Source organism: Diabrotica virgifera, chromosome 1, assembly GCF_917563875.1.
Source record: "Diabrotica virgifera virgifera chromosome 1, PGI_DIABVI_V3a".
Taxonomy (NCBI): Eukaryota; Metazoa; Arthropoda; class Insecta; order Coleoptera; family Chrysomelidae; genus Diabrotica; species Diabrotica virgifera.
Window position 1 is genome coordinate 250316318 of NC_065443.1, and position 17314 is coordinate 250333631.

The 17314-nt window shown below is 33.0% G+C and overlaps 1 protein-coding gene across 1 annotated transcript in view; it reads right to left on the reverse strand.

Moving 5' to 3' along the window:
• LOC114329100 (uncharacterized) overlaps window positions 1-17314 on the reverse strand; it is a 78232-nt gene that overhangs the window by 17548 nt on the left and 43370 nt on the right. Inside the window, exons 6-7 of the mRNA XM_050663328.1 lie at window positions 11520-11627; window positions 7179-7388 (exon numbers count right to left, since the gene is read on the reverse strand). Of these exons, the coding sequence (XP_050519285.1) occupies window positions 7179-7388; window positions 11520-11627 (318 nt within the window). The remainder of the gene's footprint in view (window positions 1-7178; window positions 7389-11519; window positions 11628-17314) is intronic.

A 17314-nucleotide genomic window follows, 5' to 3' on the forward strand; every position in this document is an offset into this window, starting at 1 on the left:
AAGAAATGGATGAATTTAACAAAGCCATAATTCGCATCTTGCAAACAGGTTGGTAAATACTCTCTGGGTGAATTCTAAATAAACTGCTTGTAACAATTTTATAGCAGGCAACAGTGTCTTTGTGTAGACAAATGAAAACTACTTTATGACCCATGCATTTTTCGGCTAACGTTCGAATTGGTAGGTACTCGTAACAAAGTAATAAATATTTATTACCCTAATAATATCTAATCCAGCACTACAGGCCCTTGACGACTGACCATAATACAAAAACATAATTTAAATTTTTAGTAAATTGTAAAAAAAAATATTCGTTGACCTGCAAAATATGCTAATAAGCGGTATTATCTAATTAGAACCTATTCCAATAAAAGGATAAATTTATTAAGGAGTAAATGGAAACGTTTCGGGAACTCGAATTTATATTCCATAAACCGGGATATTCCTATAACAGGGATTCTAATAAGCGGGTTCGACTGTATTTACACAAAAATACGAATTTACAAATATATAAAAATATACATACAAATAGTTTTTTAGTCATCCAGTATACGAACCGGCTCTATGGTATTATATTCGAATTTTTCGAAAGGGGACTATTCGAATTTTTCGAAAAACAAATTAGTTTTATAAACATAGCTCCTTCATTTTTGGCGATAGAAAGTTTTTTCAATAACAGTTTTGTAGGATTTTTGAAAGTAATAAGATTCTGTAAATTAAATTCCGTAAGACCCCTTAATTTTTATTTGAGGTGGGTTTAAAGGGCTCGAATAAGGGGATGTTTGCTCGTAAATAGATGTTTTAAACAGCTATATCTCGCTAACTGTTCACTGCAATGAAAATCTATGCATAAAAAAATTTTAGCTATTAAAAAAGCTACAATTTAGTAGTGTGTCATTTTTTTCGTATCTCCAGTATTTTCGAAGATATTTTAAAGAAAATAAGAAAAAATGCAAATTTGCAAAAGATCAATTTTTCTTTAAACTCCAATTTTTCTAAAATTAGGCATTTTAAATAGGTCAAACTTCTTGGGTGTATTGATAATATAACTACAAAAGGAATTACAGAAAGACCAAGACCAATTTTTAGTTACAAGGGTAGTTAGGGGGTTGTTTTCACTGTATTTTTCGTAGAGAAAAACAGGTACCGACTTTTTTTTTGATCATAAGTTGCTCAATTTTTATGCTAGAAACTTTTAATTATTTTTTTGAAAGATCTTATTGTATCCTTGAAAAAACATCATGTAAGTTTTTCTGGAAAAATGCATGCAAAGTTTTCCCGTTATTTGGCTTTGATTATTTCAAATTATGCATTTGACGAAAAAAGCTAACCTTTAACATGCCGTATCTCGGTTTGTATTGGTCGTAAAAATATTATAGAAAAACAATTTCGTTTGTGTTACTTAAAGATACAATTTTGATATCTACAGTTTTTTTGATTAAATGCATATTTTCGAGTTATTCTCAAAAAACCCTATAAAAAAGTCGATTTTTCCGTCGAAAAACTGTTACTTTCAACCACGAATAACTCGAAAAATATTAGTTTTACAAAGAAAATGTAAAAAACATTTTTTTCTTAAAATTACATTTTACATCGATTTACATGGTTAAAATGTAATAAAAAATTCCCACCCGCGAGATGGGGTGGCAACTACTCCCAAGGTTTTAGCGTACAGCAGCATGATATAGAAAATGATCCTTGGACTATTTCCTACCTTTTGTGAGAATTTCAAGTAAATCCATCCTGGACGAAAAAAATGCGAGCCAAAATACTTCATTTTCTCGACTAAAGCCTAAATTTAAAACAGAAAAATTCGTCGTATATTAACTTTTAAAGTATATCCACAACAGAGCCGGATTTAAGGCAGTGGGGGCCCCAGGGCAGAATTGGTGTAGGGCCCCAGGACAGAATTGGTGTGGGGCCCTACCTCCTGCCATTAAAAAAAAGAATGTGTGTGTACTTTGTACGCACGTAAGAAGATATTCTTCTATTATATAATAGGTAATTTAAACGAAGTAATTATATTTAAAAGGTTATTTGTACTTATTTTATTTAAAAATCAAACTAACTTTCTTATCTACCACTTTCAAAAAAGAAGAATATCTTCAAAAATTATATAATAATATACTTACAATCATAAAATCTATAAAAAAAAATAAAAAAATAATAACTTGCTTGGGCTCGAACCCACTTCACGTCTACCGCGCCGTACGAAAGTTGACGGCATTTCAAACTGCACCAAACTCTCGTATACGTCATATGGGAATATACACAAACTAAACGTTTACACCATAAATTTATATGAATTTAATAAAATTATTAGTTTGATTTTTGTCGAAATAAAATACAACAAAATATAGACGATATATGAGATGAAGATTTGTAGAAAGTTTGTTCGTAATCAGATTATGTAAATTAAAGCATTGCCTACTAATAGGTAACTACAGTATTTCTCATGATCATCTTTCAGTGCGTCACAGTTTTTCGATTTCTCTCTAACGCATTAAATTGTATGTGACAGAAAAAAAGGCACGTCGGTGATTGCATTTCGTCGGTGACATTTTTATAACATTTATTCTAGTTATTCTAGTTGTCGATAGATAGCGACATAATAAAAAAATATTTTTTTTTTAATTAGATAATAATATTACAAATATTATCTGTATAATTTATAAGACTATACAAATCAAAGAAAATACCATTTTATAAATGCAAGAAACACATTTGATTTGTTTTTATTCCAAATTGAAAATAAAATGTGACAACTGTCAGATTTAACGAAAATGTCATGTTAGAATAAATGTCATAAATGTATATTATCACGGACTTACCCATTTTCCTATCATGTGTTACACACTGAAAAATGATCATGAAAAGGACAATACATTATTTTGTTTACATTTTCCAAATATATAGGTATTGAAACTATTAGGTATTTCCAACTGAAACATTTCGAATTACGTACCTGCGGCTTTTCAAAACTATTTAAAAAGTCACTATAATTATAAATTTGATTTTATTTCTGTCCACACATCAATAAAAACTAATATTACACAATATTTTTGTTTGCCGATAACCTCCATATTGAACAATTATTGACAGATCATATCAAAATTTCAACACCCAATCAGAGCCCATATAACCGCTAATACCATACTGTCGGTGTGCGCATACGCGGGGATCAATCAAATTTTACCCTCAATCGATTCGCCGCTAAAGAAGAATATCTTCAAAAATTGTGGTTGTAACTATGGTATTCAGCCAACTACAGGGTTTTCCCGTTTAGGAATAAAAAAAATTTTGATCTACTTTTATAAATATATTTTTAAATAATAACAAAGAGCTGTATCTTGTTACAGTAAAATATTAAAAATAAACATAGTAAAATGTATGGTTAAGTCCGGGTACTTTTCTTCTTCCTCTCGTTGTCCTTATGCCCTATCCTATAAGAACGTCGGACTTTGGTATCACCTATCCATCTTTTACCCATTTCTTCCACGCCTTCCGGTCTACTGCCATTTCCTTCATCTGTTACATTTTCCCTCTCTTTGTCCCGATTTCCTCGATTTGTTCCATTCACCCCTTTCTAGGTCTGCCCTTCTTCTTTTCACCTGTCTTTTGGCATCTGTCACCTTCTTTACTCGTATGTTCTCATTCATCCTAGTTAAATGTCCAAACCAATTCAGTTTTTCTCTATTGGTTCCTGACGCACGTTTCTAATGTTTTCGTTCCTTCCCCTGTCCATCTTCGTCTTTCCAGCTATTTTTCTCAGCTGCTTAATTTCTGCTGCATTTATGGCACTTTCATGTCTTTTATTTGTGACCCATATCTCGTTTGCATATAGAAGAGTTGGTACCGTGATTGTATTATATACATGTATTTTTGTTTCCTGGCTGATTTCCCAGTATCCTATTATTAATCGCATACTAAATTTTCGTAGCTTTCTTTGTCCTATTTGCAGTTTCTAGGTCTAGCTTTCCGTCATTCGATATTATCGTGCCCAGGTAGTCGTAGGCCGTCACCCTCTCCAATGCTTGTCCTTTACAGAACACTCGTGTTTCGCCTTCAATATCCTGCTCTTGCTGACCTATTTTCATCGTCCTGCATTTGCTGATGTTTATTTCTAATTTCATTTTCTCTCTTTCCTCAGTCCATACATCAGTTAGTCGCTGCATCTTTAGTACATACATCAGTTAGTAGCTAGGGTCTTTCTCGAGTACTTTTCGATTTTTTTTAATTAAAAATTCCTTAATTATGTCGGACATGTCTGGTTGCTTTAAGACATCGTGTTCAGTGCCCATTATAGAGAGATGATTCAAACGCTCTTGGCCCATCATAGACTGAAGTCGATTTTTAGTTAACTTAAATTTTGAGAATGATCTCTCCACTGCATTTAGTAAGCATCAGAACTAAACAAACGAAGTGTCACCACAACGTTTGGAAACGCATCATTCACATTCTTTTATTTTAGCAGTCGGTACATTTGAAGTTCTTTACTTATATTTTGATGAGCCGATTTCCTCTTTAAATGAATTGAAAAATTCCTACAAATTGTACCAGTTGGACAAATAGGTTTCAATCTAAATCATTGCTATCAATGTCGGTAAGCTTCAATTTTATTATAAGCTAAATTTTCCAAATAATGTAAAAATCCAAAATTGGAATGAATGGATTCACATTCAGAGAGCCTCTGACTTTACTTAAAGAGGAACTGAAGTGAGCTATAACAGCGATCAAATTTTGCGTCCTAAATTTCTCTGATTTTGCCATTTCAGTCTCTGAAATATTCCTTAAAATAGAAGATAAATTCTTTCAAGTGATCTAAGTGCCCCCACTCCTGAATTAAGGTCAATATTTAGATCTTCGCTAATACGACTTAAGCTGTTTGAATATTGCAAATATTCCTATTTCCAGTCAACACATTCGATTATACAAACCACTTGCATCACTACGAGTTTCAAATTGTTGCTCATCGTCTTATAAAATTTTGGATAATGCTCCTTTAATCTGATTATAACCTTTAACTAGTTCTTTTTTGACGTCACTTCTAGATGACCATCTAGTAGTATTTACTCTTTTAGGAACAATAATATTTCTGCCACGGTCGGCGTTGCTCTCGATTAAAGACGCATTTAAACATTCGATTAACAAGTTGTATCAATAGGTAGAGGAAAAATACATATAGGTAGTTCATATAGTTTCTCCAAGAAATAAAAGAATGCTATGGCAGCAGGACAACACTCAGCTGCAGCTTTTGCAACTAAATTTAGAGAGTGGGTGGAATCCGCAACGCCAAGATATTATGTTATCAAATTCCAGCCTGAAGACCATTGTGTTTTCCACTCATAATTGACGCGTTGTCGTAGAACTGTCCCCTGCAGTTTTTCAAATCGATGTCATCTTCTTGCCAGAATGTCAGTAGAGATTTAAATATATCTTCTGCTTTATGATGACCGTGATTTGGCAAAAATAAATTTTCAACAGTAGAGAAACCTTCCATGTAACGAAATATCACAGTTAATTGATTGACAAAAATTATTTTACATATATATGCTGATTTTATTCGATTTCCTTCATCTGTTGCACTGTTTTCCCTCTATTTGTCCCGATTTCCTCGATTTGTTCTATCCACCCCTTTCTAGGTCTGCCCCTTCTTCTTTTCACCTGTGTTTTGGCATCTGTCACCTTCTTTACTAGTCTGTTCTCGTTCATCCTAGTTATATGTCCAAACCAATTCAGTTTACTTTTTTTAATTTTTTTCTCTAATGGTTCCTGACAGCACGTTTCTGATGTTTTCGTTCCTTTCCCTATCCATCTACGTCTTTCCAGCTATTTTTCTCAGCTGCTTCATTTCTGCTGAATTTATGGCACTTTCATGTCTTTTATTTTGTGACCCACGTCTCGCTTGCATATAGAAGAGTTCGGTAGTACATGTAGTATATTCTTCTTCTTGTAATAGGACAGGGGAGGGGAATTGTCATTTCTGTCATCTGCCTTTTTGTGACGTTGATGACCAGCTATCATACCAACATTTTGTGGTCTACCAACCGAACGTGTTGATTCTAATTTTCTGAATTTTGACCCATTTTGCAATTCGATCTGGACCCATCAGTTCTATGCGGTCATTTCAACAATTCTCTTATAACGTTCTCGTTATGTATGCTATCATGAAAAAATTTCTTTTTTGTTTCTGAGGTAAATTTGCACAGTATCTTTGAACATATCTTTCTAATATTTAACAAAATATCATTACCTACGTGACTTGGTTAATTTTGTCTGTGGGTCAAAGTTAAACCAATAAAGTTTAGGTATATTTAGTTCCTGTATAAATAAAGCTTTAACATTTAAACCACTTTTAATCTCCCAATTTTGCTCTTTTTGAACCAACTATAAGAATTTTGTATCAAATCCTGTTAAAGTGAAAATCAACACACACGTGTTCCTAAAATAGAACTCATCTCGAAGTTGCAGGAAAATTGGACGGATAACTGAGCTCGGGAGTTAGCTGCGGGAGCAGTTAGAAAAGAAGAAACGTAACTTTGTGGATAGTATGGTAGTAAAAGAAAAAGAAAGAAAATTAAGGTTTCTGCTGAAAGAAACGTATTTACAGATGTTCAGAAAATAGTAAGAGCATATCTAAAACAAAAACAATTTTTCAAAATGCGGGACAAAGTGCGGGACAGGACGTTCAGCGTGCTTCCTATTCATCTCCATTATTCTGAGGGTACCAAACCAAATAAGGGAGCTGCGCCAGATGTTGGGTGTCTCCCTGAGAGACCGAATATACGTCGTAGAAAAAAAAAAACAACAGACGCTGTCGAAAAAATTGCGCCGCTAAAGTGAAATTAAGGTGGACGTTGCCAGATTGTCCGACAACCAATGAACAAAACGTATTGTCGAGTGGAGGCCACGAGAAGAAGCACTATGAAGCAGAGGACGCTCACCAACCAGATGGACCGACGATCTAAAACATGTTATCGATAACTGGATGCAAGCTGCACAAAACAGAGACAGAGGAAAGACCGGAGGGAGACTTATGTCCAGCAGTGGACGCGTACCGGTTGATGATGAAATGAGGGAGATCATTTGGCATAAAATTTTCCACACTTTCTTTTCTCGCTTCATTCAAAATATCTGGAAAGTTATTATATTCCCAAAAATTCACAATAAAAACTTACCTTGTACCCGGAAATCTATTATAAAGGTCAGATATGAACTGGACCAGTGGGCGTTGTGTGAATATACCAAAATAATTGTCTATCAAAACATTAGGAAAATCAGTTTGTTTCACTCCATGTTCCCTCCAATACATCGAAGGTTTATAGCAGAAGTAGTAAAACAGTGTTGCCAGCAACACTGCCACCAGAATCCAAAACATTATTACTGCTCTGAAATGAAACAAAATGTATTATTATTTGTCTCTTATTTCCTAGAAAACAATAAGTAAATAGACTGATCATACGTTTACTGTGTTGGTTTTGGTATGAATTTTGCTGAGTATCTTTGCCAATGTGTCTAAATTAGAAACACACAGGAACCGCGCAAGAATCTGTAGCTCCGATCAGAAGATAATTAAAGAAGCCTTTGCAAAGTTATGAATATTAACTTAAAAAGGGGGGAAAGGTTACCATTATTTATGATAATAGTTCAGGGATAAGATGTAGCAGCGCTAAGAAAAATCACAAATCTTTGGCGACAGATTGTCTACACACTTAGGTATAGCAATTTTGTACAATATCGAGATGCAGTATGACATACAATCATTGTCAGAAGGAGCAGGATACCTTAACCTAATATTACTAACTAGAGAATAATGGAAAGTAAATACACATTAGCTAATAGTGCTATTAGAAACTATCTTGCAGATGTGGCTAGGGCATCCCTGCCATTTCGTTCTTTGCAATTCGTGACTGGAAGCCGGGGATTATTCTGGTCCAGCCAGAGAGAGCTGCATATGCACCTCCTGACGAGAGGCTAGTAAGTTTCAAAACCAATAGGGGTACTTGCCGCGTTCTCTGATTGAACTAAAATATAATACGGCTGTAGTTTCGTATTGCAACGAAATTGAAAACATTTATTCATTTTAATAAACAATAAAATTTTACCTGCCAAAATTACAAAAATGACACAAGATAACTTTGCTGGTACTATTACCTACTGGTATTGTTACTTAATTTTTATCTTACTTTTGTTTTTGTATCACAATCTACTTGATTACGTTCTCAAAACATATCTGATTTTTGCAAAGATAATTATTATTTTAGTAAACAGCATGAACGAATACATCTACTGAGAGGTTCTAAATTATGGAATAAATTAATTTTATCTAAAATGGACCACTTTGGAGAAGAATCGCGAAACAGGTCGATTTTTATTTTTAAATTACAATTTTTTTGCATATATTTCATACTAGTGACGTCATCCATCTGGGCGTGATGACGTAATCAATGATTTTTTTAAATGGGAATAGGGGTCGTGTGGCACCTCATTTGAAACGGTGTTCAATTCTCTATTCAGTAATATAAATAATAATATCATTATTTATAGAGGGTGACCAAAAAAATAATTTTTGAATTAAATTAATTGACGCAAAAAGAAGAATGTATGTAATTTATTTAACTAAAAATACATTGTATTGCTGTCAGTAAATAGAAAAAAATGCTTATTTCACAAATAAACATTTCTTTTCGCTTAAATTAAATCACAAACAGCCTCCCACCTACCACTTGGCAGTTTGAACATTTAATTTAAGCGAAAAGCAATGTTTATTTGCCAAATAAACATTATTTCCTATTTTCTGAAAGTGATAGAATGTATTTTGAGTTAAATAAATTGCATACATTCTTCTTTTTTCGTCAATTAATTTAATTCAAAAATTTATTTTTGGCCACCCTGTATAAATAATGATATTAATGTTTATATTATTGAATAGAGAATTGAACACCCTTTCAAATGAGGTGCCACACGGCACCTATTCTCATTTAAAAAAATCATCGATTACGTCATCACGCCCAGATGAATGACGTCACTAGTATGAAATATATGCCAAAAAATTGTAATTTAAAAATCAAAATCGACCTTTTTCGGGATTTTTCTCCAAAGTCGTCCATTTTAGAGAAAATTAATTTATTCCATAATTTAGCCCTTCTCTGTATAGTATTCAATAGAAAGATGAAACGTTCAAGTTAGTCTATACAGGGTGTTTGGTAATGAATGGGCTATAACTTAACCTTAGATTCCTGTGGTTAAAATAGGTCGATTTAAGCTAACTTACTTTAGTACGAAAGTTGATAATAACCGAAATACAGGGTGTCAAATTTAAACTTTTATTTTATTTATTTTTGAATATTTCTTGACAGACATTGAATAACAACACGAACTTTGGTAAGTGGGGGTTTTTGGAACGAGAAACCTAAATTCCCCACCAAAAATTATATATTACCCAGAGGGCGCCAAATACGTCTTTTAGCGTTCATTTAATACGTAAAATTTTTTTTATCCCGCACTCTACATAACTTTGTGAGCAAAACTTTTATTCCACTATTGTTTCTACTTAAAACAGGTACTACATTCATATCGCTAAACTCAAGCGTTTTTGAGATAAACGCAGTTTAATTCTACGATGCAAAATTAAATTTTTTTGCATTTTATTGTAGTTACTAAACACCATTTGACACATCCCTAAAAAAATTAAATATTTCCCAGAGGGCGCCACGTACGTCTTTCAGCGCTTATTTAATACGTTCAATTTCTATTATCCCCCACTCTACATACTTTTGAGATCAAAACTTTTATTCCCCTATTATTTTTACTTAGAAATGTACTACATTTATCTCACTAAACTCAACCGTTTTCGAGATAAACGCATTTTAAATCTACGATGCAAAATTCAATTTTTTGCATTTCATGATAGTTACATGGGATACGGGCAACAATACATTGGCTTATAGGGCAGTCCTTACAGTAGGGATCCTGGCCTATACAGAAAAATGCAAGCGGGTGTGGGGTAACACTGCACTTTGGTTGCATTGGTACACATGCACATTGCATTGCTTTGCTTGCACATTGATGAAGTGGAAGGAAGCGAGTGGTGTGTTGTGTGACAGAAAAATTCCAATAAAGCTGAAGAGAAAATTCTATAAAACAGCCATAAGACCGGTTATGATGTACGGAACTGAATGATGGGCAGTGAAAAAGAAAGAGGAACAACGAATACATGAGGCGGAAATGAGAATGCTTAGATGGATGAGTGGAGTGATAAAAAAGGATAAAATTAGAAATGAGTATATTAGGGGAAGTCTAGGTGTAGCACCAATTGATACCAAAATGAGAGAGCATAGGTTAAGATGGTTTGGTCATGTTCAACGTCGAGACGTTAATCACCCAATACTAAGAATAGCTGAAGTGCAGATTCCAGGAAGGAGTAGGAGAGGAAAACCAAAGAAGACCTGGGGGGAGGCGATAAGGCAGGACATGTTGGTAAAGGGGATTAACATTGATATGACCCAAGATAGAATTGTGTGGAGAAATGCAATTAGGGAAACCGACACCGCATAGGGATAAGGCAAAGAGAATGATGATGATGATGGTAGTTACTAAAAAATCATTTGACATATTATCCTTGTCATACTTGGCAGAAAGTGTAGGTACTGTACACCCTACTAAATTATGTTAAACAAACGTTTCTGGCTACTACCAGTGACGTACGACGGCGGAAAGTGAATGGTTGACCCTTCCGAAATTCTATGCCACTGGCGTAATTGCTATTTTAGTGTAATTTTTAGAATCTGTAATAGGTATTTTCTATGTCAATAATATATCCTTATTCGTAACGATAAAGTCATAAGTTTTCGAGATATTTGAAGTCAAAAATGAAACGGCGAAGTTATTTTGATTAATGTATTATGCACCTTCGTTTTTAAGGTCAAATATCTCGAAAACTAACGACTTTATCGTTACGAATGAAGAGTACATTATTTACACACAAAGCATTCGAAAATTATGCTAAAATAGCAGTTCCGACAGTGGCGTAGAATTTGGGAAGGTCAACCATTCACTTTTCCTCGTCGTACGCCACTGGTAGAAGCCAAAAACGTTTGTTTTACATAATTTAGTAGGGTGTACTGTACAACTGTCTACACTAGCTGGCAAGTATACCGAAAAAAATAGTAAAAAAAATTAATTTTGCATCGTAGAATTAAACTGCGTTTATCTCAAAAACGGTTGAGTTTAGCGAGATGAATGTAGTACACCTTTTTTAAGTCGAAATAATATATTTATTGATATAATAAATTAATCGATTTATTTTGTGCTAAATATAAGATAGGTTGATGCGTAAATGCATAGCAATTAAAAATTGATTGAATCATCATTAAAATTAAACTAAAACAGGAAATAATATAAAGATATGCTAGCCGGAATGACAATCACCAATTATCATAATATTATGTTAAACACTTAATTGATTAATTGACTTACATTTTTTGATAGCGTCGCACAATATAAACAAAATTCTTTACCTAGCACAAGGTTTTTTCGATAAAATTATACTGGCAGCACGATAGCGGCGCCTGTTACAACATAGTGATTTAGCAATAGCATAGCTCACTCCTCTCCCAGCTTGAATCCTTGAATGAGTGAAGGTCGTGGTCAATCAAATTTACATCTGGATGATAGAGATGATTAATTATTTAATCAGCAGCGGAGCATCAACGAGGCTAGTCAAGCAAAAACGGATTCCTGGATATTATATTATGCGTATTATATTATATATACAGGGTGTCACAAAAGTAGCGGAACAGTTGAATATTCCACGAAATTAACATCGGATCAAAAAACTGAAAAATACTTGTTCAATATTTTTCAAAAATATATCCGATGACACTAAATACGACCCCCAACTCTTTAAAACCTTTAGCTAGGTTAACTTTAAAATCTTAAATGGAGATCCCCATTTTTATAGCAGACTTGGATTTTTTACGTAAAAATAAGTAACTTTTATTTGAACATTTTTTCGCATTGTGGATAGATGGCGCTATAATCGGTAAAAACGATTTATCGTGATACAATAGCCATAGGTAAATTATAGAAACGGTCTAATATCTCGAGAAATACACTTCCAAATGAAAAACCAAAAAACACGTGTTAAATATTATTCAAAAACCTATCGAATGACCAGCCCCGGATTAAGAATCTTGAGGCCTTTAGGCAACCTAAACTATGAGGCCCTTTAAGGAACCTCCTCCTTCTCCCTCCAAAACCTCGGATAACCCCTCCATCTCCGAGCGGTATTCCTTAGATCAGTGGTTCCCAACCTTTTAGAGGAAAGGCACCAAATTTGAGACACTTTTTTTGAAAAACAAATATAAAACAGAATATTCAAAAGTTTTTAAAACATTTATATCGAACACTTAAATTTAGTGTTTCTACAACACAACAAAAAATAAATAAAGCGAATAAGACATATATTTTTGCAAAAAAAATACATTTAATTTTTTTGCGACATTTAATATTAAAAATAAAAGGTTGCCTAATTTGGGATAGCCAGATATCCAAACTTGAGACAGGTACCCCAATTTGAGATACTATTCAAAAAAGCCCTTTCCTTCACAGAAAAGACAAATAAATGTGCTGGACTTTATTTCTCCACAGACTTCATGTGTCCCCCTGCCACATTGGTAACACTTTGCCCATCGTTCTCCATATTTATCGTCGGAAAATTTCCGACAAACTTTGCTCTAATTCTTCTTTGTAGGGTGTTAGAGTAATTACTGAAGCCTTTCCTGATCTGGCATGTGGCTTTTTAGCGGTGTCTCTCTTGTATGTAGGGATCGGACAGATGTCTTTCGGAGACACAAGTTGTTGATGAGGTAGTGGTGGACTAGGAGTTCTATGTTCACGCATTGGATGATTTGCTTGTTCATGGTTTGGTTCTATTATTTGTTCGTCCCTTTCGTTTTGTGTTTCCAAGTGCTCTTGAATTCCAAATTCAAAGTCCCTAAAAATATGGCGACAAATATAAACTTCTTTTACTTGAGTATCACTCACAGATTTGGAAAAACATACAAAACACCAAATACTGAGTTCACTGACTCATACTCTGTCAACCGATAACTCAGCTCAGTAATAAGCTTATCCAAAATTGGTAGATGCGTTTCAAATTTTACCTTTTTTTCAGCCTTTTTTTTAGGAAAACTTCATTGGAATAATTATTAGCATAATCAAAATGTAGTTTTCTTGCTCGTTTTCGTTTAATCTCGTCGAAATATTCACACTCAAAAAAATTTAGGTCGTAATATTGATTAACAGTGATTATTGAATAGTATTTCGTTGTAACAACAATGTAATTTTTTCTTTCAACGAACTTTTAGACATTGATCAATATATTTGGTTATTGTCAGAATGATTGAGAATAATAATTGTGAAAATAACTAGAGTACATTAATCAATAACACTCAATTTATTCAGATAATAAGTTAGTTTCGTATATTTAATAAATAACGGTAATTCTGGCAGCAAAGCACTTTCTTGATTTCGTAGATGATAAGTAATTACCTGGGTTTATCGTGACAACGTACAGATTTCATTAAAACAATGTACAAATGTTAATATAGAGTCATATTTGATTATTCCATAGATGTAAACTGATTGTTGTGACATCGAATGCATTAATCAATCTACTACTTTAATAACCACAATCAATGCGTTCATCGTAATAAACGAAGTTGTTAAAACAAAAATGTTTTGCTTGGCCATTTGAAATGTAACGGTTTTTCCTTATCGTTCTTTGTTAAACAATGCTGTTACCTCTGCCGAAGTGCCGAATAATTTCATTTCGTTTCCAAGTGTAGTTCGTACTGGAAGGAAGTTTTCGTGTGTCTATTATCGTATTCATTTTTTTCGAATCCTGAGAAAACTAATTAGTATTTTTGAAAAATTTAAACGCAGAATAAAATATTACAGTATTATCGAGGGTCTGAAGTCCCTGAAAACTTCTATAATGATTATTTTAATAAGTCACAGGGGTGAAAAAGAGAAAATTGAGTATGATTTTTAATTTCAAATATACCATTCAAAATAAACTTTTTGTTTATTTTAAGGAACTTTCAGCCCTCGGTAATAATGTATTCTTTTATTCTGAGTTTAAATTTTTCAAAAATACTTATTAGTTTCCTCAGGATTAAAAAAAAATGACTGCGTTTAAAGAGAATTCGATCGAAATTTTGAACCTGCGCTCTCCAAAAGGATTAAAGTGTTATAAATTTTTGGAATCACTATTGCAAACGCTTTTAAACGAGCTGTCACATGATGTACTTTCCCATTTAAAAAAACCAAAGTAGTGGCTGTCACCTGAAGAGGGATCGCGTAAAGTTCGAAACATTGATGTTATTAATTTGATTATTTTAAAAATCGACCTGTCCGAGCGTTTTGCTTATGTGCTAAAAATAAATAATAAGGAAGCAACACTTTTTCCAGCACACTGTATAAGTGAAATCATATGAGAAATCACACAGTGTAAAGTCCATTAGGTTTAGGACAAAAAAGGGGATTTGCAAAATTATTATTAATCAATTGATACATACATTGAGCTAATGCATTCAGTAATTATCAATATAAAATACGTTCATCGTAGGAATGAACGAAACTGATTGTAGGGATGAATAGAATTGCTTGTAAGAATAACCGTATTTATTGTGGGAATGAACGGAATTAATTGTAACAATAAACGGAAATAATTGTAGAAATAAACGAAATACGTTAGGAGAAATAACACTGTTATTAACACAACGAATAGTCTTCGTCGGTCAATTAACGACGTTGTTGTTTAAATGAATATTGTTCGTTGGCTCAGTGAACAGTGTTCGTAATATTAATAAATGGATGTTCATCCATTCAATAAACGTAATACATTGGATCAACTAATGAACATAATGAATTGGTGAACATCGCTTTGTTGTTCCAATAAAACCAAAAATTGGGCAAATTTTAAGTGTTGCTTTTGTTGTCTGAATTAACATTTTTATTAATATTACGTACCTTTTTCGTTGAGTGCAGAGTATTGTAAATCGCAGGCCTTCTGCTCGTAGTACGCAAAATTACCTCTTTGGGATTTTAAGAGCTCAAAAAGAAGCTGTAATAATTTACTGACAGCGTTGATGCGTTCTAAAATTGTTGTCCAAAACTCATTCATTATGAACGTTTCATAATGAATTTTGTCACGCAAAATTCCTCTAACCGTAGTTTAATCGGCACAGAAAGTACCGGCTCTTAGTGTAATAAGGGCATAATTTAATTTTTATGTAAGTATTAGGCAGTGGCGGATCCAGAAATTTTTTTGGGGGGTCATGCATTTTGAGGGTGATTTAATTACTTTTCTCTGATGCAAGGCCACTTAGTCTTAGCACCCCTAAGATATGTGTGTTTTCAATTATTTTTTGGATGGACCTCAAATTTTTTGTTGTTTGACGGCTCTCGGTTTTTCTTTTTTTAGGAAATTATATTTATCTTGGATCCGCCACTGATATTATGTAGGTATAGGTACTATACTACTTTTTTGCAGAATAATTTTTTTCTAATATTAGCTGTCAACATAACTTCAAAATGATAAACAAAATCTTAAAAATAATCATAATGAATAATAAATTCTGTACTTAATGATATTAGTTATAGATTATAATCCAATTACTTCTTTGTGTTGTAAATATTACACGTTAAGAATTAAATAATAAGTTTGAAAGATTGAAACAATTATTTGCTTTTCTCCTTTTCTCTTTAAATTTTCAACCGAAGTTATTCTAGTCATCCGCTAGGTGGCGATACCAGCAAAGCTCATAGCAAATAATGCCTGTATTTATAGTCGAGTCTCAAGACCTCGTCGAGTCTCGAGATCGACCTTGAATAAAATTTGGGTTTAGTTTACACACAAATTTTATTCAAGGACGGTCTTGAGACTCGACTATAAATACGGCATAAGACACCAAAGCTATTCGAAAATACAAATTAATAATGTAAGTGATGCAAGTGAGGCAAGTGATGGTGACAAAATAAGAAGGATGATTTCCTATTTTATAAGTTAGAAAGATGAAGTAAGAAAAAGAGCGCTTCCGAGAAAACTAATTGAATCGTTTATTGTTGAAAGGGGTTAAGACAAAAGCTCCATTTTCTACTTTTCGAGTTATAGTAAAAAACCCTTCTCTATTTCTACTCTGGGCTAATTAGCAAAATACAAGGAAAAGTTATTTACCAGCAATTTTATTGCTGGAATCGAATCTTATTATTGTATGTATTAATAATATAGATATGCAAAGTCCGCAGATAGTGTGCTACTTTTTTTATAAACAAAATGGCACCCGAAAATCGTGTTTTTTTTCAATTTTAGCTCTATAACTCCAAAGATTTTAAATTTAGACCAAAAAAACCCAAATAAAAATTCACCGCAAATAATTCTGCATAGAGACGTGTTTTTTCCGATTTACTTCGAGGAAAACTTTCCCCGGAAAAAGCGGGTTTTTCCAACAAAATCTTTAATTTTCAACTAAACTTTTAGATAATTAGTTGTTAATCAATAATTAAATAGCTTGGTAACGTAAAAGCCCTTTCCGTATATATTATAATTCCAGAAGTCTATGGAAATTGAATGAACAGTTTAGCAAGAATTAAAATGTTAATTAAAAATTTACGGTCGCTATAATAACGACAATAATTATGATACATAAGAATAACTATGATTTTTTCATAAAAAGACTCTATACCTATCTAATGCACTTTACAGAATTGAAATTGGACTATTTAAGCTGCCTCAGGAATATTTTAAAATTATAAACAATTTTTTGGTTTAAAAACAAATAGAATATCTCGGGAAATATTAAACTAAATTAAATTGTGAAAACGGTATTCAAAAGCCAGTGGCAGGACGCTTATTTTAAAAGAAAAAACGTTTAATTATGACGAGCGATTCCTGAGATACAACCGGTCAAATTTGACCGAAATTTACGGCAAAGATATAAACAATAGGATCATAATTTTCAAACCATCACCTTTTTATTTTTGTCTTCTTTCTCCACGCCAATTTTCATATCTTTAAAATCCTCATAACATATATTATTATAATAAAAACTATCGATAATACGTGTGAAAATTGCCAAAAATAGCAAAATTCCAATAAAAAATTAGGTTGAAGAAAATGTAACCCTCAAAGTTCAAAATCGATATACGTTAACAAAATGCATTTTCTCGGCTTCCCATGGAGCAATTTCCTTCATTCTTTTTTTGTTCCCTAATAACTAGAGTAGAGCCATCGAACTAACGCATTATT